Consider the following 23,756-nt stretch of genomic DNA (forward strand, 5'->3'; position numbering starts at 1 on the left):
CTGAACGCTGTCTGTGCTGTATCTGGGTCTGGACCTGAATGCTGTCTGTGCTGTGTCTGGGTCTGGACCTGAACGCTGTCTGTGCTGTATCAGGGTCTGGACCTGAACGCTGTCCCTCTCTTCCCTCTCTGTGCAGAGTGCTTCTCGTCGCTGTGGCCATCCTGTCTCTGTACTCTGTGCACCTGCTCCTGGTGACGGCTAAAGAAGGAGGTTCGTATGAAAGCTAACGTCAACTTCAACAAGCTCAGCAGGCCTCCAACCGACCGATGGAGAATTTAAAGGAAAAATCCAACCGGAAACACTTTTAAAAAACAGCTATTGACGATGCACTTCGCATTTTCCCAATGTTCGCTAGCTAGTTGGCTAGCTAGCTGTTTTTATATTCCCATACACACACCTTTGATTGAAAGCAACAAGTTCAGGCCCGTTCTCTGGGGGAGGTTGAAAGGCATTCTGGGAAATGTAGGAAATCACCAACTGAAGAAGAGGCAGAGAGACCAATTTCTCCACTGATAGTAGCCTCAATAGACCAGAATGCAATGCAGCTACAAGACGTGTTGTGTTTTCAACTGGAAAAACTCTCGCTCCACTAGTCTCTGGGGGTTTTGTTGAAAGGCATTCTGGGAAATGTAGGAAATCACTACCTGAAGTAGAAGCAGATGTTGAGGTTGAAGGAAAGTGGGTTCACCAAAAAAGTAAATTAGTTATTATTAGTTATTAAAAAGTAGGGAAAGGATCCGCCAGTAATGCAAAATCAATATTTATAGGGTTCCTAAAAACATATGTTGAGTTCCAATTGTACAAAAGCACGACATAGTAATGAGCTGGCACAGATACAGACAGTAAGGGATGAAAGGCATTCTGGGAAATCACTCACTGAAGTCAAAGAAGGCAAGGAAAAGTTAAGGGAAAGTGGGTTCACCAAAAAAAGTAAATGACAACACTTAACTCCTGATAACTCCTGGAATCCATCGAACATCACAGACAGACTGATGATATTTAACAGTGTAAAAGTAGAATTTAGTATTGGAGTTTTAGTATGGTGAATAAATGTGGATACTTTCCTCCCCCTCTCTCTGTTTTCCTCACTACCTGAGTTGTTTTGCGTGTCTAATCCTCCGTCACCGTGTCTTTGTCTCTGCAGGATCCCTCATTTATGAAAAGCTGGGAGAGAGAGCTTTTGGTTGGCCGGGCAAAGTGGCGGCTTTTGGATCGATAACGCTGCAAAACATTGGAGGTAAACCGCAAATGCACTTGTGTGTGTGTGTTGTGGTGAATGTGTGTGTGTGCGCTGACAGTGTGCAGCCATTGTAGATGTGTATGTGTATGTGAGTTTTCTACTTTCTAGAGCACAGTATGTATAATATGTGTAAGTCTTTCATCTTTATCATGTCTGTTTTGTCCTCATGCAGCCATGTCCAGCTACCTCTTTATTGTGAAGTACGAGCTGCCTGAGGTGATCCGAGCCTTCTTGGCTTTGGAGGAAAGCTCTGGGTGAGTGTGTGTGTGTGTGTGTGTGTGTGTGTGTGTGTGTGTGTTTCATAGGTACATACAGGTATTTATGTGTGTGTGTTCTGATCTGTTTTTGACTCACCTCTCTGCTTCGTTTGCAGTGAATGGTACCTGAACGGAAACTACCTGGTGGTGTTTGTGTCTATCGGAGTCATTCTCCCCTTGTCTCTCCTTAAAAACCTGGGTAAGGACTGACTCTGTGTGTGTGTGTGTGTGTGTGTGTGTGTGTGTGTGTGTGTGTGTGTGTGTGTGTGTGTGTGACACCCAACTAAAATATCAAACCCCCTATCCAAAAGTCGCTAAAAAACTGTAACTTAGCAAAGCATCTCAGTTGTGTTGAGTGTTTTTCTTGTTTGCTGTGTTATCGGAGTAGTATCAAACCTTTAGATATTAATCTTAGTATTGATAAAGAGGTCAAAATCCTGATATGACAACTCTGCCCCACACTGATATGCAAGATGGAGGCTCTGCTGTCCGGTTCCTACAGCCTGAGGCCCAAACTCCTCTCCACCTCCATGTTCTACAGAGACTTGTACACGAGACACGAGTCACGAGTCTGCAGTCAAGTCCGCCAAAACCACAAGTAGTGTAACAGTAGTGGAGGCCTTAGTCAGCTCTGGCAGGCAGGAGTACAGTAATGTAAGACCGGTATCGAGCCTGCAGTCAGCTCCACCACTCACAAGAATTTATTAATGTGAGAGTCGATCCGGGCCCCGCTGGCTCGGCTCGGCTCCAACATGGCCGCCCGCCCGCCCGCCCGCCCGCCCGCCCCGTCCAGCTGCCCGCCCCGTCCAGCTGCCCGCCCCGTCCAGCTGCCCGCCCCGTCCAGCTGCCCGCTTTTGAATCATCAGCTCATGTAACTGAGACGGTGAAATGTAAAAACCCCAAATGGGATCAAATCTTAATGTCGTCGCCGGATTTTTAAGAATTACAACCGTGATGATGATGAATTCAGGCTCTCTCCGGCATTAGATGTGTGTGTGTGTGTGTGTGTCCCCTACAGCTGCAGTTTTCACCCTCATCTCCATCAAAACACACGCTTTCTTCCTCTTCCACGTGTCTCTCTGACGATGTTTTCTCCTCTGCAGGTTACCTGGGCTACACCAGCGGCTTCTCTCTCTCCTGCATGGTGTTCTTCCTCGGCGTGGTGAGTCCAGCCTCCTAATAAATCACACTGTAACAGGTGTGTTGCTCCTAAACTCACCTGTGAGCCCTCTATAGAAACCTGACAACTGTAATTGATAGCTGACATCATCCCTCTTACCAAACCCCTTCGTTTTATCCCTGAAATGTCCTTAATTTGTCATTACATAAACATTAATTATCCATTAAAAATAACAGCTTTAAAAAGGTAAGGTTAGTATCATGGGTTTATAAGGGATTTATTCATGGGTTGATTCATGAAGACAAGAGTAATTAAGGGATTTTTCATGCCTTTTGTGCAGGTTTACAGGATTAGTAAGTGGAAAGTCAAGATTAAGGGGGTGTTTAAGGCGGTTTTAATGGGATCTCCTCCGTTAAAAACTCCCTTTTATTAATTTTAAGGGGATTTTGCATGAATTAAGGGGTGTATTCATGTAAATTAATGAAAATGTAAGGGCTTTTTTAAGGGGTTACTGGTTCATAGAGGGACTAAGCCAGTCTATAGAAATTTGCATTATATGATGTGTCAGTTGGAAAATAAAAAACTTGTTGGAGATGCAGAACAATCGTAATATTCAGATTTATTATCTCTTATTGCACAACAGCTAGTTTCAGCCAAAGCATGATTGGTGTAAAACAAGTTCCAACCACACCGCTAATTCCCATAAAGCCGTGCCAACGAGTCAGTGATCACTCTTGTTTTCTCCTGTGGTTTTATTCATATTCACGTACGCCACCTACGCATAACAGTACAGCTTTATATGACAGCAGTTGTAAAAACCTCTGCGTCTTACTGCGTCGTGCCCATAATTACAGTAGTAGAAAATTCCACGCAGGGACTATTACTAGCTTACTATGTTCAAATCACCATGTAATCAGTCTGTCAGCACAGTCATGGAGAGGCTAATGACAGCAGGTCTGGGCACATTTCAGATCGGCTAATTAGATGCCAGGCTGGCATGTGAACTGGCACACGGTCGTGTCATGAATGCTTTTAAAACCGCTGGCCTACTTTTCAGACAGGATCCTGGATCAGTCTGACTCTCTGCTTTTCTTTACTTTCCTCTCTGAAAGACACAAGCTGATGCAATACTACAGAGCATAGAAAGCCAATATGTTTTTTAAATGCTGACTAGCAAAGTTGGTCATCAGCTTTATAGATTTTTTTTTTACATTATATTGCACAATCATTACTATTGTCTTTAAAAGTACCTGTATCATGTTACCCAACTAAGCTAGTTAACATTGACAAGCAACAAAAATTGTTAAATTCCCAGTGGGGCTTCCTACACTAAACATGCACTCTTGATACTGTAAGGCACTTTGGATAATAATAACTTTATAATAACTTTATTTATATAGCACTTTTCAAAACAAAGTTACAAAGTGCTTTACATAAAAACAAGAAGAATAACAATTAGGCTACAATAAAACACAACAAGGGATAAGCAGAGCAAAAATATACCGAATATATCAAATAAAAGAGGCAAATAATAGTTAAAACCAATAAAAGCAGAGATAAAACACAGGTAAAGGGAGTAGATTAAAGAATAAATCAATAAAACAAAAGCATTCACCGAATGACATGATAGCAATATGAGCATAACGTGACTTCTGCTCGTCTGTTCCCAGCTGATCTACAAGAAGACGCAGCTGCCCTGCCCTCTTCCGTTCTTCTACCACCACTCGTCCAACCTGAGCATGAACGGCTCGGAGGCGTACGCCTTGGGCAACGGCTCGCACGTGGACTTCTCCCGGGCCGACGTGTCCCCGGCGGTCCTGGGCCACGACGCCCACCGCTCCACCGGCGTCCACGTGGAGCCGCACCCCGACGACGAGGAGATGTGCACGCCCAAGTACTTCGTCTTCAACTCACAGGTACGATGATGAGGGCGATGGCGGACTGGAGGTTAGAGGAGCGGGCTTGTGGCGTCGGTTGAAAGCCCTTAATTTTATCCCTGAAATGTCCTTTATTTCTCATTACATAAATGTTAATTATCCATTAAGAATAACACAGCTTTAAAAAAGTTACGGGTTCGTATCTTGGGTTTTTAAGGGATTTATTCATGGGTTGGTTCATGGAGACACTAGAAATTAAGGGATAGAGGAATTAAGTTCAAGGAGACAAGTGTAATTAAGGGATTTTTTTATGCCTTTTATGCAGGTTTATTAATGAGTTATTAATGGAAAGTTCCTGTCTCCCTGAATTTTACATTTTACAAAAGTAAGGAGTCAAAAATTTGTGACGTGTTTAAGGTGGTTTTGATGGGATCTCCTCCATGAATAACTCCCTTAATTAATTTTAAGGGGGTTTTGCATGAATTCATGTAAATGTAAGGGGATTTTAAGGGATTACTGGTTCGTAGAGTTGAGCAAGGAGCAAGTGGAGCTGATCAGCAGAAGACTTTTGGGACTTGTGGGGTTTTGTTGAGGTTTCCCCGTCATTTACTCACAGGAACAATGGGACACCTAGTGGTTGAGTCGACCACTTGCATCGACGCCTATAAGGCTTTAGGCTTAAGGCAAGATTATCAATATCGCACATTTCATACACAGAGGGAACTCAAAGTGCTTTACACAACGTATAGAAGACATTAGATAAGAAATACAGGATAAATAAAACAAAAAATAAAAGGAGATGAAGTGTATAAGAAGAGAGAATAAATAAAGAATTAAAATGCATCCTTTAAAGCAGTGTTTCTCAACCTTTTACATATCAAGGACCCTAATTCAGTCCACATTAGAGCCACAGAGATTTTTTCTCTCGCACACAAATCTGAGAATATTTTTATTGTCAGATCTGATTTTGTCCAGAATCCCATGACTATCTGTATTGTAGGGTTAACTTTTGTTTAACAATTGATCAATTTGCTGGGGACCCCCCGGAACCCCCTCAACGACCCCCTGATGGTCCCCAGACCCCACGTTGAGAACCACCGCTTTAAAGGAATCCACTAGGTTTTTGGGAGATTGGCCCGTTACTCAACTTAAGTGTTGAGGACACAGACACCAAAATCATCCATGTGTCTCCGTTAGATCATTGACTCCGCTGCTTCATGCTAACACTTTAGCATAAACCATGTTGGGTGATAGTAGATCTATTCCTTTAAATCTTGTCTATGTGCGTTTCCACTGTGCAGAATCAGAATCACTTTATTAGCAGGCAAGTACAGTAAATTTGCATGAATTCGTCTTGGTGACATTGGAGCAGGAACATACCGACAACACACACGGTGACATGTTCACACACCTGGAACAGAGACAGGATCTCACTTAAAGGATAAGGCCGGTGTTTTTTTAACGCATTTCTTACCGTCAACAAATCCTATGAAAATAACAAAATCAACAATGCGTTTGCTCTCCTCCCGTTACTTTCTGACTTCCCACGTTCCCTTTTTAGCCGTCAACCCGGAAGTCATTGGCTCCAATTGGAAGCTAAAAACCTTTAAATACAGCTCACAAAGACATAGTTTACATTTTAAAAATCTCTAACTGTTACCATGAAAAGTCAGGCTGTTGTAGTTATTGCCAAATCAAATTCAAATGGGAACAAATTCTTCATTAAGCCGGGGACTATTTTCTGTGCTACGGAACTACTTTCCTGAGATCGCAAAGTGTTTACAGCCGGCTTATTAAGTTGTTTGAGGAAAACGTCGTCCGGCCCGGTGCATCGTGATGATGAAATATGTTGCCCATAGCAACGGCATGGCTCTTTGACGTGTTTTTAATCGTTTTTTTTAATACAATGGAGTTCTATGGCTGCACACAACATGCAGTGAACTGTGGAAATCAGGCCACATACACATGTACATGCTCTACATTCACATTCGTACATTCGCAGTGATGCAACGTCCCACTTTTCCCATGCAATTTTTTTTTTACGTCGATTAGCCGTTTTAAAAGACTAAAATTAGGCTGCTTAGGGTTTAAAAGTGAAAGTTTAGTCGACGTCTTCTGGGGTAAACGACAAAAATAAAGCGCTATCTTGTACATGTAGACTTCTCCGGTGCAGCTTTGTGCGTATTTACTGATGTTTATGCATAGTTTAAATATGTAATAATGTATTTACTGCTTGGGATATACATAGCTAAAAAAGATCGTGGGCTTTTATGAGAGTTAAAGCCGAGACGCGATGTTGAAATCAAGTTACTAACGAGCTAATGGAGCACAATGGGAAAAGGGATCGGCAGCCGGGCCGCCAAAATAAACATGTTTGGAAAAGGTGGAGTTTCTAGGGTGTGTGTGGTTTTTGTGTGTTAGGGCATGTGTGTCTGTGCCTGCTTCATCAGAAATTAGGCACATCTCTTCAAATGGGATTGTTTTAAATCTTTGTTTATGCCAGTAAGGGTTTTTGCTGAGCGTGCACGCCCTGCTTCACATTCCTGCCGTTACACCCATTCACATAAAGCATCGTAACGGTCACCTCAGTGATAATTGCAGAGGTGGAAAAGCGATACTCACTCCACCCAGATTACTGTTTTCCTGCCTCTTTTCTGCTGTTTTTTCGGCTTCTCGATCACGTCCCTGTGTCTGTGTGTCTCATCCTCTCCTCTCCTGTCCTCCATCTTGTTTTGTCTTTCCTCCAGACGGCGTACACTGTGCCCATCCTGGCCTTCGCCTTCGTCTGCCATCCTGAGGTCCTGCCAATCTACAGTGAGCTGAAAGAGTGAGTGATCGCACCGAGCGATAATTAGATTTTGGTACGGAGGTGTATTGGCGTCTTGACTGACATATATACTGACATATGATTGGTATGAGGATCACAGGACGCCACATACAGCGCAAAGACGACGGTGCAAGACAAACTATACACAGCGGACTGTAAATATCACTCATATAGTCTGTACAGTCTTCGTTCTATAGCTGTGTGTTCAGCAGTCAGGAATGAATAGAGGCCCGAGGCAAAAATGCCCTTAAAAGTTCCTAAAATGAGAAAAAACGATTCTCTCCGGCGCGTTCTGGGTGAGAAAAAAAAAGTTTTTTTGATCGGACAACAAGCGAGCAAGCCCCAGCCTGAAGCAGGAGAAAATGCCGACCTCACACAAACCATTGCGTCAACTAAAGCATTAAACAATCAATATGGTAAAAAAAAACTCAGTGGTGGAGGGGTGAAAGATGGACCTGATGGGGAGAGAGAGAGGAAAACAGCATCATTGTCTTCTGTAAGGCCTGCCGTCAGTTTCCAGCAGCAGGAAAGAAGTTCAAAAAATAAATCTCAGTACTACAAATTGAGTGTTAATTTGCCGATATGCCATAGTTCAATAAAATTGCCCTTGAAAAAGCCCCTAAAAATCATATAAACATGACAAAAGATGGCCACTGTAAAAGGCTGCAGCAACACGACCTCGACCACAACATAAGACATACGATAGAAAGTATACTATATTTGTTTATTTATTAGTTTATTTGGATCCTACGGAAGCCCGTTGAGAACATGTATTCATTTTGTTATTGTTTTCTCAAGATATCGAGTTATTTATGTCATTATCTCGAGATCTCAAGACACATTTTGTTTTCCCGAGATAATGAGAAAATTGTCTTAGATCATTTTCTCATTGTCTTGGGATAACAACTTGTTGTCCTCAATGGGCTTCCGTAGAATCCTCATCAGCTGGGGTCCAAAAGTCACTTTACATATCACTATATATAGATTTAATATGAAGTATTGAATAAACATGTGGGTGTGAGCACCATGGCTTACAGTGTGGTTGGACCAGTAGTGTAGATAGTTGCACTGCAAAGAATTAAATTCATTAAAATAAATTATAAGTGTTGGAAGAAATCCACATGGCTGAGTGTGGGAAGTGTGTGTGTGTGTGTGTGACAGAGTGTGTGTGTGTGTGTGTGTGTGTCAGGTCTGAAGACACGCAGACTTGTCCAGACACTTTAAGTCATCCAAATGATGACTGCAAATGCAAATCACACATTTGCATTTGGCTCTGACATTGAATCTTTTTAAAATGCTGTGACCTGTCTAAACGTGTTTGTGTGTGTGTTGTGTGTGTGTGTGTGTGTGTGTGTGTGTGTGCGTGTGTGTGTGTGTGTTGTTTCTCCAGTCGCAGCCGGAAGAAGATGCAGAACGTCTCCAACCTGTCCATCTTGGCTATGCTTGTCATGTACATGCTGTCGGCGCTGTTTGGCTACCTCACCTTTTATGGTAAGGAGACGCACACACACACACACACACACACGCACACACACACACACACACACACACACACAGTTATTGATATCAATTCTGATCATAGACAAAAAAAGGAAAAAGCTAGCTCAAAAATTCACTCCTTAAAATTCAGTTACCTCACTTTCTATATGAAGACACACAAACACATGATTAGTTACTGATATCGATCCCTGATTGGAGTGCAAACTGCATCAACAGAGAATCTAAGCTCCGCCCACACTGTTTGATTGACAGGTGATCTCTCTCTCTCTCTCCCTCTCTCTCTCTCCCTCTCTCCCTCTCTCAGATAACGTGGAGGCGGAGCTGCTCCACACCTTCACCAAGGTTTATAAGTTCGACACCATGCTGCTGCTGGTGCGTCTGGCCGTTCTGACCGCCGTCACCCTGACCGTCCCCATCGTGCTGTTCCCTGTGAGTAGCCTTCAAAATCTGGCTGGGGCTTATGGGAAATGTAGTTTTAATTGTTAGAAACACAAAATGCTACGCAGAGGGAAAAATCCCCCCTAAAACACTTCAACCGTGTTAAAACTCAGCTGTTGTTGATGTGTCTTGCAGTTCTGAGTCCATCCAGTAGTTAGTTGTGTTTTTCTTCTCGGTGGATAACCGGCCAATCGTAGACGAGGTGACGTCACCTCCAGATGTTTCCAGCAGCTACAGTGGAGTTTGATATGAGAAAATGTTTCAGGATGTAAAACATCAGCGGTAAACGTCAGGTTTTGGTGTCAGTCCCTCAGAATCAAAGAGCGAGGGCTTCTTTCTAGAGCCGCCGTTTTGCACCGAGAGACGTTCAACAATCATACAGGGAGAAATCCATCGTAGAAGAGGAGAGAGACCAGTTTCTCCACCCCAGGAGCAGGAGAGAGACCAGTTTCTCCACCCACAGGAGCAGGAGAGAGACCAGAATGCACTGCAGCAGAGAGACAGGTTGAGGGTTTGAATAAGGGGCAACTTTTTCTCGACTGGAAAAACTCTCGCTCCACTCTCGCTATCTCTCTCTCTCTCTCCACCCACAGCTGAAAGCAACAGGTTCAGGCTCCTTCTCTGGGGGTTGTTGAAAGGCATTCTGGGAAATGTAGGAAACCACTAACCGCAGTGGAAGTAGACGAGGCAGGTTGAGGGAAAGTGAATTACAACAGTTACATCACAAAATAACTCTTAACTGGAATGTATTGAACATCACAGATTGATGATATATAACAGAGTGAGAGGATTTTTCCTTTAAGTGTCTCTGGATTTGGAGACAGAAACAAAACAGGAGCTGCGTAGTAGAGGCTCGGTCTACTTCTTGGATCGGTTAAAAATTGTTTCCAGACCAGCAGCACTTTCCTCTTTTTCCTCTTTTTTTCCTCTTTTTCCTCTTCTGACAGCATCATCAAATCCAGCCTCCATTCAGTCACAGATACGATTTTTTTTTCATTACGTCAAACTACGCTCATAAACACAAACCCACTCATAACGTTCACCAGCTCCTCGTAAAAAAAACAGCGAAACACAAACTCCATTCTGTCGCTCTGCTGCAGTCAGTCTTGTTTTTTGTTTTTTTGTTTTCTTTTTTTTTCTTGACGCAGCTGTTTTTTTTCTTTTTCCTGGCAGTTTGGTAAAGAACACACTGTTCACTCCTCGTCATCTCAAATCCCCAAAGGTCGTAAACGGCCCCGCCTCTCTTAATTGCACACACACACACACACACACACACACACACACACACACACACACACACACAAGTTCAGGTTTGGACGTGAAGTCTCTCTCTCACTTTTTGAGTCTGTTTCCTCCCTTTCTCGGCAGTGGGAGTCAAAGGTCATCCTCGCTGCCTGTGTGTGTGTGTGTGTGTGTGTGTGTGTGTGTGTGTGATGTCCTGTTACTGGAGATTTTGTAGTGACTCGCTCACATTCATTCACAGCTACACACACACACACACACACACACACACGCCCCTTTATATGGTCATGGGCTAAATTTAGCTCGGCCCTTATCTGACATGAGGAGAACAAAAATGGCTGCCGGCCAGAGGAAGTGTCATGCTCTCTTTTTAAGCTTTCACACACACAAACTCTGACCACATGAAGTCATACACACACACATACAGTACACACACACACACACACACACACACTGACCACAGAGTCACACACACACACACACTGACCACAGAGTCACACACACACACACACACTTGGTTCAGTGAAAAGAAGAGAAACTGTTCATTCTTAAAGTAAACAGTAAAGCATCTTTACTTCCTGGATTTGATGTATTTCCTGGATGTGGAGGCGGGACATAACGCAGGGAGGGATCAATCAAAAGTCTGAACCAATGGGAGATCAGTCAGGGAGAGAAAGACAGTTTGATTTGATTTGAGGTGGCAGAGGGGCGGGACCGTTCAAAAATCTGTTCTGTTTTTATTGGCTGGAATTAAGATTTACGCCTCCCGGTGCACAATGATGTCATCGTTAAAGATGCTGTGTTTTCCAGGAAGTAAAAGGAATGGCGTTCATGTCATGGAGACTTTAAATGTGTGTGAAGTGGCTGCAGGTGCAGCGGGCGGCCAGCAGGGGGCGGCAGGTCAGCTGCTGTCCAGTCAGAGGAGGCAGTTTGTGGCAGAGGATGATGTGGATGATGCAGCAGAGACTGCATGGAAACACACCAGCTAATGCAGCACACACACACACACACACACACACACACACATATAAACACACACACTTTTCTGTACTCACACATACTCACACTTGCTCTCTCTCTTCCTATCTATCTATCTATCTATCTATCTATCTATCTATCTATCTGTCTATATATCTGTTTGTCTTTCTTTCTTCCTTTCTTCATTCCTTCCTTTCTTCCTTCTTTCCTTTCTTTCTTCCTTCCTTCCTTCCTTCCTTCCTTCCTTTCTTCCTTCCTTCTTTCCTTTTTTTCTTCCTTCCTTCCACCCTTCCTTCCATACATCCACACATGTACACACACACACACACACACACAGATATATATATATAAACACACACACTTTTCTGTACTCACACATACTCACACTTGCTCTCTCTCTTCCTATCTATCTATCTATCTGTCTATATATCTGCTTGTCTTTCTTTCTTCCTTTATTCCTTCCTTTCTTCCTTCCTTCTTTCCTTTCTTTCTTCCTTCTTTCCTTTCTTTCTTCCTTCCTTCCGCCCTTCCTTCCATACATCCACACACACACACACACACACACACACACATTAAAGCATCCCAGCAGGCATTTGACAGCTGGTGTTTTTATGTCACAGTAAAATTTCAGACTAAAACATCTTTGGAAACTGTTTTGAACTGATATCAGAAAGATATTTAAATCTTGATTTCACAAAACGATGCAAGCAGCAGCTATGAACGACTGCAGAGATCTCAACCTTTAAATTTTTTTTAATATTTACATCAAAATGTTCTGCTGGGGCACAAAACAGTATAAGAACACACACACATTATACATTTATTCGTAAACATATATATACAGTATATATACAGACACATATTCACACTTGCAGTCTCTCCCTATATTTCTTTATGTATCCATATATCTACATTTCATTACATTTTAGTCATTTAGCTGATGCTTTTATACATTGAATTTGGTTTTCACTGGCATCGAACCTGCAGCTTTCCACTGACAGGACGGTCTGTAACTACTGGACCCCCCCCCTGCTGCCCCACATATCTCTCTGTCTGTCACACACACACACACACACACACACACACACACTCCCCCCCTCGGCGGACACCACACTCTGTTTTTTCTATTGGAGGGAATGCGAGAGTGAATCCCACACTCTGCAGTGGAAGTTTACAGGAGCGGACAATGGAAAAACCCTGACCTCCGCCTCCGCCAGCCGGGACAGAGAGAGGGGCGGGGCTAATGGGAGGGGGCGGGGGGGGGGGGGGGGTCTTGGGGAGGGGAGGGGAGGAGGAGGCAGAGAGACACACAGAAGCTATACATCGTCCGAGAAAAGCCTCACCGATCTGCTGAATGAGCTGGAGACAGAGTGACTCTTCGTCTCCTCGCGCCCCAAATACGCTCATTAAACACGTCAAATTCAGTACTTTTCAATGACTTTCAACATCTTTTATGGTGAAATTCAAGGATGCTAATTTGTGATGTTTTGGGGTAATCCAGTAACAAGATGGAGGCAAGAGGCAAAGACGCTCAGGAGGCAAAAAACATACTCAAAATAGGGCAGGGAGCCGAGAGTTAGCTTAACAACGCTAATTTAAAAACTTTATGCAAACAAATGTTAGTTAATCTGGCGAAGTACAAACATGCAATAAATATGTGTGTGTGTATATACTGTATATATGTTTTCGTAGCACTGACTGACACAAAACTAGATTTTTCTGCGATTAAATTAATGTGAAGTAGGAAATTTGTTTTTCCGATATGTCCGATTCAGTCTTTTTTAATCATTTCAAACGTTTACTATGAGCAGAATCATTTCATCTGTTCATGTCTTGATTGTGTGTAGACATATATCGTCTTCCTCACTCTTTGCCATGCCAGTAAAGCACATTTTGAATTGAACTGAGACGGACAGAGAAGGGAAAGGAGGGAAAGCGAGCAAAAAAAGAAAAACAAATAGTGAGTGAGAGAGAGAGAGAGAGAAGGACAGAGAGGTGACGGAGGAGACAAAATGTGATCAGTATGGAGAAACAGAGGAGAGGTGAAATGTCCACTGGCTGAAATGCGATACGGTTAAAAAACGTTGGTGTTGTGTTACCCAGCAGGCAGAGCAAGGCACCGACAGCCGGGGTCGGGGGTTCGAATCCCGTACCAACACTGTACGCACTCTGTATGTGCTGTATGTATGGTTCTGTGAGGAGGAGTCAACCAAATGGTGTCTGTAATGTTAAAAACCAGTTTGGGCAGGTGTGTGTGTGTGTGTGTGTGTGTTTACACGCATGGATGCATGTAAAAAGCAGCGTGTCATACATTCTCTACTCAGTTTGTTGAGAGACGAGAGATTTATGTCATTTAGAAGACACTTTCGTCCAAAGCGACTTACAGTAAGTGCATTTTGTCAACAATAGTCAAACCGACAGTATATTTCAGTCATCATCGGATAAGCCTGTTATTTGTGAAATGGAGAAAAAAATTAAAAATGTTTATTTGCGCTTGTAGTTCTGATTGTGAATTTGCTTTTTTGTTAAGCTGGAATATTCAACTTCACAAAAGTCAGACACGGTGAATCAATTCAGACTGAAAAAAGCTCAGAAAACAAAGCTGACGATGCGATTTAGCCGCTGAATCGGCGAAATTCATGCCCTTCTCTTTCTTCCTGGGTCTGCCATCTTGGGTTAAAGTTTTTATAGAGTACAGATTTGTTCGTAGCACCGCTCCCAGCCTCCTGCCTGCAGACGGCACTGTTCATCTGTAGAAAGTTAAACTTTTAAACCAGATTAAATCATGGTTCATCAATAAATTCTGTTGCAACAAACCTAGTTTAAGACTAAGCAAGATGGAATTTAAACCTTCTTTTAAATCTCAGTTTAGTTTGTACTTTAAACCTAGATTCACTTTTAACCCTGTTGCCTAAAAACTTAAAAGCTTTGATCTGAGCTTAACTGAAAACTGACAGCTGAGGTGGTTTAAAATTTAAAAAAATCTTGTATTGCTATTTTGCTTTTTCTTATCGCCAAAACCCTTATCTTTCATTTTGCTTTTTTTGTTGTTTTTTTGTAAACCAATTGTTGTAATCCTAGTTAAATTGAAGTTGAAATCATTAATCTTACATTTACTAAACTAAGATCAAATTTAAGCTCAAATCTAGCTTTACTTACTTTAAACCTAGTTTTACTCAGCCCTGCTCATCACTTATCTTCCATTAACTTAAAGCATGTTGGTGTGACTCTGGGGGAGTTGGGTGTGTGTGAGTGGGATGAAAAGAGCTGCTCAGTCCCACAGCGCTCTGCCAGGCTCCAGTTTGGATTGATGACGTGACATTTGAGAATCTGGCCTTGAATCCTCCGTCCTGACCTTCATCTGGCAGGAAAATGGCCGCAACCTTCAGCTAGAGATTAACATTAGCTTTGTCTCCGACTGTCTTTGGCTCCGGAGGGGCAAGTATATGAGAGAAGAGAGTAGTGTGTGTGTGTGTTTGGAGACACGTGTTGAGGCGTGAATCTGTGTGTGTGTGTGTGTGTGTGTGCAGTCACGTGAAGGCCAGATCACACAGGACTTTGGCAGGATGGAGAACATAATGAAAGGCTTTATGTCGGGTCAGACGTGGCCTAGTTCTCATGCTCCGGCTGCAGCGGTGTGAACCGCGAGAGACGAAGAAGAGCGGCGACTTTCATCTGTACGTGTGTGTCTGTGTGTGTGTGTGTGTGTGTGTGTGTGTGTGTGTGTGTGTGTGTAAAGATGGAGTCTCACCCTCACCTGCTCCCGTTTAAAACCTGCTCCGCTTCGTTTGGTTTTAATCCCCACATTTCTAGAGTGATTTCATTTCCAGCCTCGTATCCGACTAGTTGGGTTTTCTTCACTTATGATTCATGTATTCATTAGTTCATTCATTAGTTCATTCAAGTTGATGCAGCTGATGTTCTGCATACAGAGAGTAGAGCTACTGCTAGTTCCCGACTCCTGTCCCTAAATAGGCTTTTCTTAGAGAGAGAGAGAGAAAAGAAAAGGAAGAAAATATCAGTTACATACAATTATGAAGCCTAATTTTAAAAGAAGGTGAAACGGAAAGACGACAAATAACAGTAAAATAAGCAAGAGATGATTCAAAATGCGTACGGCTCTGAGCTTTTGACATTTGAATTAAAAACCTTTTAAATGTCTTGGTTTGATTTGATTTGAGTTGGCAGTGTAGTCCACGTCTGAGAACTACGGAAGAGGATTAGGGCCACAGGTGAAATATGTATTTGAGTTCTGAGAATGGAGCACGGAATTCTGACCTTTTTTCAGAATTCTAACTTTATTCTTAGAATTCTGAGATTCTGAGACAAAGATGAAAAAGTTGAACCGTGTGTTTGTCTGGAAGGGAAGATCACCTGCTCTAATTAATAAATGACTAAATGACTCTAATCAGGGAAGAACGCACCGGCGAATATCAGAAGAATATTACACAGAAGTTGTTTTCTCTGGTCAGTGCAAGGAACTTTTACTTGTAAATTTCCGTTTCTCTAAAGTTTTGGAGAAGTGTGTCTGTGGTTTTGTACTGTACAGTATCCAGACCACACCGACCATGCTGCTGCTGTCTGGAGGCTGCAGGACACTCCGGTCTCCACCAGAGAGCTCCTGCCTGCACCCGTCCTGCTGCGGGACCCTCGCTGCTCCACCTCTTGCTCTGGTGGAGGAGAAGCACTTGAGTCTGTTGCGTACTGAAACGGATCAGAAGTTTATCTGAGACACCAACAAAGCCCCAGTTTAATTATGTTGTGTGTAGAAGTTTAAATTCCAGCAGACACTCTTCCACTGGACATTTTATATTTATTTATCCTGTCTTTAACCAGGAAGTCTCTTGAGATATAATACCTGTTGTACAAGAGAAACCAGGCCAAGGCAGCAGCATGAATACATTAAAGCAAATACACATTATAACACACATAAAACACATATGATATACATTACAAGTCACATAGAGCGGCCTTGTCTATTAACAGCAGTTACAAAGTCAGTTACTGAGTCAGGTGTTTAAAATCCTTAATCTAATGCCATCCTGTAGGTTATTTCACGTCCAGGATGCACAATGAGCGAAGGCAGTTTGGCTGGATTGGATAGATCAGATTGTGGATCACATGTGACGAGTGTTTGAGACGAGAGATGACATGTGACAGAGAGAGGAAGCAAGCTTACCAGGAATAGTTTAGTAGATGAAAAGATACGCGTGAACCTTCCTACGTCCAACCAACCGGATCATACAGGCTGCAGCGATAAGAGTGCGATTCAGATGCATGATAAACAGTCTAGTTTGCGTAATAATGAGTAGGATGAATGCATATTATTATGTTAGTGTAGTGTGACAGGCAGAAATGCGGACTGGATGAGCTTCTTTCTTTGCCTCTAAGGGAAAAAAACAATTCTTAAAAACAAAAGTAAAACCCAGTTTCAGCTTGAGCTTCTTCTTCACAAGGTTTTCAATATGTATGTTAGAGGAAAGTTTTTCATCCAGCCGTAAGGGACTCAGAAGGGACTTTAACTCTGCGGCATGTCGTTTTAATTAACATTTACATCTGTGCAAAGCCAAGTTAACGGATATCAAAGGTAAAAAGGTTGTCGTTTTCAAGTAAACAGCCTAATTCAGAGGTGAAGTGAACTGGTGTATCTGCTGCTGCACAGCTCAGAGGGGACAACACCCGCACTAACACTGCCAGGTGTCGCCGTTCAATTCCCACCAGGGCCACACGTGCAAAAAAAATGTTAGATGCATAAAGGCGTTTAGGGGAAAACATCCCCCGAATGGCAGGTGTTAGCTCGTTTGTTTTTCCGATGCTTACGTTTCGATCTACTTCGTCATTTTGGACGAATCTGTAGAAGCAGATCCAGTAGCTAAAGACCGGCTGAACCCAGATGTGGCGAGGCCGATCCGGCTGGGTGTGTGTGTGTGTGTGTGTGTGTTATGGGGAAGGGGAGGGGGGGGGGGGGGGGGTTCTGACAGGCCCAAAAAGTGTGCAAATATCGCACGGTGAACTCCAAAGGCTTCGCGGCGGGTTAGCAGTCGGGTGCCGAATAGTTTGGAGCTTTGGAGAGAAATGTCGCGTCCAGGCTCTAGTTTTCCAATTATGCAACAGCTGGGGGGGGGGGCGTTTGAGGGGGGTGGTTGTAGAATTTAGGGGGCGCTTCATTTACAGTCATTCCCCTGGATGAGAAACTGGTTTCGGCCTTGGGTGGCGACACTTTTTTGGCAGCCGGCAGGGAGAGAGCCGGTTCCCCCTGACAGGCTTGATCAGGGTCACTTGGTTCACTCTGACAGTGCAGAAAATCCAGTTAACAGGATTTTTTCCCACTGTACTCCCCTATCTGGATGTAAATCTTCCACCCCAACCCCCACCCCCACCCCCCTCTTAGCTAGTTCTTAAGTCAAACTTGAAAGGGGAAAATGAGGCTGTTGGTGCGTTTCCAGGAGAGAGCCTTCCAGAGAAGAACAGACCGCACATGGCTCGTCCCGGCCCGATAAACTAAACGGACAAGTCGAGTTTTTTCTTCTCTTAAACTCTTCTCACTTCATTCTGCACCGACTTCAGCAGCTCTGAAGTGTCGGTGTCACAGCTGCACCGGTTTCAAACTCCCGGTGACTGTCGGCAGCGGCGGACCACAAACCGCCCGTCCCACCGGGCCGAGTGTGAGGCCGCCGCTCGCCCAGATGGAGGCTCATTAGCGAGTAAAAGAGGAAGTGAGACGGCCCGGGCAGGAAGAAATACTCAACTGCAAATGACAATAGAAGCCCCGCCCCCTCCCCCCCCCTGCAGCCGGGCCCGCCCTCCTCTCCTCTCACTACCGGCTGATGCAATCCCCCGGTTCCATTGCGCCGCGGGAGTTAATCCCCCTTGCCTTTTTGAATGAGCGCCGCAAGCCCCGCCCCCCTTTAACCTTTCCCCCGGTGCCTCAGGTTTCACCTGATACCCGCGACCTTTCACCCAGTGGAGCTTTAACAGCTCAGCAGCGCCCGGCGTCTTAGCTGGTGGCCTGGCTTTCTCTGTACTTCAGGTTCTCGTTCTCTTTTCCCTCCCCCTCTCTCACACACACACACACACACACACTTTCTCTGTCACACACACACACACACCCATGCAAACACACACCCTGCCGTAGCACTTGACACACATCAGTCAGCGGCCAAGTGTGGGAATCGGCCTCGGGCGCAGGCCAGCAGACATGCAGACTGTTGTTGTTGTTAGTTATTTGTTTATTTTACGGAGACAGACAGAGAGTGTGTGTGTGTGTGTGTGTGTGTGGGCAGAACAGAGGAAGACTTTCACTGAAGGATGATTCAGAGTACGGTTGAGTTGGTTTATGAGTTTGGTTTTCCACCTATGAATGGTATTTATTACTGCGTAGTAATCGATTACAAATGACCTCCTGATATCTGATGCATTGTTATTATTATCTTTGTTTGCTCAACCCAGTTAGGCGAGGCTGAGTCATGCGTTGTTCACAATTAATTATGTGTGTTTTTCTAACCTGCTGGGAGTGACAGGTGGATCAGGTTTACTGCATCAGGACAAATCAGTCACAAGTTTACTTTAAAATGCTCTGAAACTTGATGATCTCTGTGGGGAAATAGGGCAACTTTCTAATACTATATATCCAAATTTTCCAGCACCTGATACTCCTGGTAGATAAAAGCGAACACTAAGAATTATCTGCAAATACTATTTATTCCCATTTTCCTTTTCTGCCTTTGCCATTACTCTACAGACTTCTCCAAGGCAGTTTCTCATGAATGTAATACCACTTCATGAAGAATTATGATCTGATTTGATTGGATTTGTCTCAACGAGCCACAGAATGGAGTTGGACAGATGTGTGAAGAGCTGTGTGTGCTTTGTGTGTTTTTTTCCCAGATCCGCTCCTCCATCACCACCCTGCTGTTCAGCGGTCGAGAGTTCAGCTGGACTCGCCACCTGCTGATCGCCGCCGCCATCCTGGCCTTCAACAACATGCTGGTCATCTTCGTCCCGACCATCAGAGACATCTTCGGCTTCATCGGTGAGTACAGGAGGGATCTGACCTCTGACCTCTGACCTCTGACCTCCCCTGGGCGAAAAGACAATGTCCCTGACTTAAGATATTAAAGCTTTTGATTCAACCTATATCCAGATGATGAAAGCTTTTCAGGAAGTGATGCGTTTTTACGTTTCCGGTTTGTTTGGAATCAACAGAAGAAGAAGAACTGGGTAGTTAGCATGAGCAGCGATAAAAGAAAAGAGAAACTCAAACTGCATCGATAGAAAAAATCCAAGCTCCGCCCACACGGTTTGATTGACAGGTGATCTCTGGGAAGTGCAGTGCAGAAACACCACAGTGAGGCTGAGGGACAAAGTGAAAAAAAACACAGATCTCACAAATTAAGTATTACATTTTTATCCAAAAGACAAAACAGACTGATGAGCAAACATGATGAGCATCCCAGGCCGACCTGTTAGACCCAAAACAAAGCAGTCTGAAGCATCTCACTGTGTTCCAGGACACGACTGGAAATATTTTAACTATATCTTTTAACTGACACATTACGTAAGGAGGTTTTGTTTTCACGCGTTTGTTGGCAAGATATCTCAAAAAGTAATGAACAGAATTCGATAACATAAATTTGGTGGACAGATCGCCTTTGACCCAGGAATAAGTTGATTTTGATGGAGATCCGGATCTGAGACATTAGACCAATTAGACAATTACAGTTTTTTAGCCAAAACTAGTATGCTGCATTCATGTGTCGGTCTGAAAGTCCGACATCCAGGACTTCCAAGTGGGCTGCTAAACAGTGTTGCTTTCACACGTTATTTTCTTGAAAGATCAAACCTGGAAGACAAATGATAAACAAACTGTGCAGATTTACAAGAGAATTGTTCAGTGCTGGCGGAGGTTTGTGAATGAAAGCGTGAATGAACTTTATTGATACATACAGCACCTTTCATGCACAGAATGCAGCTCCAAGTGCTTTACAGTTAAGTTAAAAGCAGTTAAAAGTTAAAAACACACATACACACAAAAAAAGGAAGATCAAAACAAGGGGTGTTAGCATTTAAAACGATTTTACTGGAAAGAAAGAGAAGGCAGTGTAAACAAAATCATTAGAATCATAAGTAAATAAAGAGAAAATAAAGCTTTAAACAGACTGTGGTCTACTGAGGGCCTTCTAGTTCAATATGTTACATTTTGTTACAGTAAAGATTTTGACTTGAAAGGAGAAACTGAGAACTTCAAACATTCAGAACCAATCTACTGGAATCAATAGAAACAGTGTTGCAGTTTGCACTATTGGCAGAATTTGAATGCTAAGTGTGTAGCAGCCATAAAGACTACAGAGAGTTCTGTATTTAAATTTGACGCTGACATCATCACCACCACCATCACTCTTATCCCTCCACCACCATGTTATTATCCATCCTGCTCCCATGACGTCTGCTGAGCCGGTACATTTCCATTTCATCTCTAGATTATTCAACTCGACTCGAGACTTTATTTGCCCCGGTGATGGAAATTTGGTTCACAATAAAAAAACACACAAAAAACGCCGTAAAAGCAAATAACACGGAAAATGAAATAAAAAAAAAAAAGCCACAACATAAACCATCAGCTGATAAGAGCAGACGGGGAGTCGAGGCCTGATTAGCTCTTTCGGTTCAGAGTTCGTTTTCTGACTCCGGTTATTAGTGAAAGTGGTGGAAGCACGGAGGATTAAAGTGTCGGGTCGTGTCAGCTGCGTCGGTCGCGTGAGGCGTTCGTGACCGCCGGGTCTAAACACAAACACAACGACAACACACACTGTAAACACTGATCTGCAATATATTAGAGACGTCTTCCTGATGCTGAGCTGCAGCCTCTTTTGTCTCGAAGCTTAAAAATCCTTCTCTTAACTCGTCTGCTTTCTGCTCTTTATCTGCATCTCCTCCTTTGTGATCGGTAGAGGTTTCTAATACTAATAAACTAATAGGCTAAAGTGCAGCAAAGAATTCAGAAGCTAATGTTCAAGTAAAAGCAAGACTTAAAAGATGAGTTTTCAGCAGTGTTTTAAAAGTAACCCCCTTTAAGATAAGGGAAATGAATAAGGGATAATGGCTTTGTACTTGGAATCACCTCATCTGTTCATGAAAAGAAGAAGTGTCTCTAATGTTTTCTATATTCAGAGTATATTGTGCAAGAGGAATGAGTCATGAACAGAAATGTGCTGTTTACCGGAAAGGGGCGGCCTGTTAATTTTGAAATAAAATTCTTGGAAATCAGATATTGAATTCCTGTCATTTATTTCTTTTTTTTTACTGTTTTTTTGTCTTGAATTGGTGAATAGGTGTGCACTAAGTCCAGCAACATTGGCAAAAACCTGCAAAAAATCTATTTTTCATTTCATTGACGTCTTTAAAAGATAATACTGGTGCGCTGTGTTTTTTTAAGAAAGTCTGTGTTCCTGCACACAGTCAGCATAGTTGCAGATATCAGCGCTCCTTTTCCTCATTCATTCATTCTCGTCCGGTATGAAAAACAAACTTCCACAGAGCGAGAGAATCAAACATGAAGCCAGACTTTCTCTTTTCTCCTCATTTCATTGAGCCGAGTCGAGTGTTTTCATCTCAGCTCTTACAAACTTTACTGTCTCATCCGTGTCTTTTTATTTAGGCCGTCTTTGTTAGCCGGGACAGCAGTTCAAGCTAGGTTTGACACTGTAAAGTTTGTTTTTAAAAGCAACAAAAAACAAGTAAATGTTAAAAAATGTAATTACACATGCAGAACAAAATGATTGATGATCTCTAAATGACACCGGTGTTCTCCTTTAAAGGGTTAGAAGCATACGTTGCTTCCTACACTAAGGTGATATCAGTCGTCTATTTGACATACTGGCGTCTGATTGGTCGATGGGTCCTGAGGCGGCCATGTTGGATGTCATTTGGATGTGAATTAAAGTGTGTTTGTATGCGTGTCCTTCTTTGTTGCAGGCTCCTCTGCAGCCACCATGCTCATCTTCATCCTACCTGCTGCCTTCTACCTCCGCCTGGTCAAGTCGGTGCCGTTCCGCTCCCCGCAGAAGATCGGGGTAAGTGTGCCGGGACACACACACACACACACACACACACACACACCCAGTGAGTGCTCCAAAGTCACTTACAGTCTGGCACGTGCGCTCAGACACACACATTGACTGACATGTAATTACACACACATGATGTTGCTCATGTGCTTCTCAGCTCACTGCACATTCTCTCTCTCTTTCTCTCTCTCGCTCATACACACACACACACACACACACACACACACACACACACACACACCCTTTCTTACTGTATGTTCGTTCCCACATTATAAGAGTACCGGTGTGTTTTCATGATCTTAGACCCGAGGGGGGGAGATTACATTTCCAAAATGTGAACCGTAAAAAAGTTAACAAACCCCTGCTGTTCTCTCTCTCTCTCTCTCTGTCTCTCGCTCTCTCTCTCTCTCTCTCTCTCTCTCTCCCTCTCTCTCTCCAGGCGGCCATCTTCCTGGTAGTGGGAATCATCTTCATGATTGGCAGCTTGTCTCTCATCGTGATGGACTGGATCCACAACCCCCCCGGCTCCGGCGGTCACTAAGCCCCTCCCCCTCCCAAATCACCATCCCGGATTCACATTTAAGAGTGCAGCCCCCACCCTCCACACCCACCCCCACCCACCCTGTCCCGTCTCCCACTGAAGTTTGCCTCAACTGGTCCAGCGTTTGGGGAATTGGGCAGAAGTTCCTGAAGTGAGCGCCCTTTTCTCCGTCAAATCACAAACGTCGCCCGTGAAAAACCGACACACACTGTGCCGCGCCGGGCTTCGACATCCACCGTTTTTCCCAGAAAGTATTACCGGAGGGAATCTTATCAGCTCTGTTTTTTATTTTTTTTTATCATTTTTTTTTTTTTGTTGTTGCTGTAAAGATTACGGCATGCTGTGACGCGATGGACGCGACATGTCACGAACAAGAGAATCGAAAACGGACTGTGGTTTAGCCTGCTGCCATCGTCGCCGTCATCGTCTTCATCATCATCATCATCATCATCATCATCATTTCCAGCTACGAAGAGACGGAGCAGACAAGTATTTCGCAGCCCTCGCCTGAAGCAGATCTGTGAACTGCCGTACGCTGCTGAGGCGAAGCGAGTCCCTCAGTCCTCCAGAAGGAGGCACGAAACAAGGAGCACTTCTAGCATTATGTTTCACTTTGTGTGTAGATTTAACACACACACACACACACACACACACACACACACACATATAG

The 23,756-nt window shown here is 43.6% G+C and overlaps 1 protein-coding gene across 1 annotated transcript in view; it reads left to right on the forward strand.

Moving 5' to 3' along the window:
• slc38a4 (solute carrier family 38 member 4) overlaps nucleotides 1–23,104 on the forward strand; it is a 29,310-nt gene extending 6,206 nt beyond the window's left edge. The window contains exons 4-15 of the mRNA XM_071906681.1: nucleotides 137–210; nucleotides 1,145–1,237; nucleotides 1,413–1,494; nucleotides 1,614–1,696; nucleotides 2,601–2,659; nucleotides 4,288–4,533; nucleotides 7,242–7,321; nucleotides 8,712–8,812; nucleotides 9,126–9,250; nucleotides 19,367–19,511; nucleotides 22,454–22,551; nucleotides 22,985–23,104. Coding sequence (XP_071762782.1) covers nucleotides 137–210; nucleotides 1,145–1,237; nucleotides 1,413–1,494; nucleotides 1,614–1,696; nucleotides 2,601–2,659; nucleotides 4,288–4,533; nucleotides 7,242–7,321; nucleotides 8,712–8,812; nucleotides 9,126–9,250; nucleotides 19,367–19,511; nucleotides 22,454–22,551; nucleotides 22,985–23,086 — 1,288 coding nt within the window. The 3' untranslated portion in view covers nucleotides 23,087–23,104. The remainder of the gene's footprint in view (nucleotides 1–136; nucleotides 211–1,144; nucleotides 1,238–1,412; nucleotides 1,495–1,613; nucleotides 1,697–2,600; nucleotides 2,660–4,287; nucleotides 4,534–7,241; nucleotides 7,322–8,711; nucleotides 8,813–9,125; nucleotides 9,251–19,366; nucleotides 19,512–22,453; nucleotides 22,552–22,984) is intronic.
• The last annotated feature ends 652 nt before the right edge of the window (nucleotides 23,105–23,756 follow it).

Source organism: Centroberyx gerrardi, chromosome 24 (genome assembly GCF_048128805.1).
Source record: "Centroberyx gerrardi isolate f3 chromosome 24, fCenGer3.hap1.cur.20231027, whole genome shotgun sequence".
NCBI lineage: Eukaryota > Metazoa > Chordata > Actinopteri > Beryciformes > Berycidae > Centroberyx > Centroberyx gerrardi.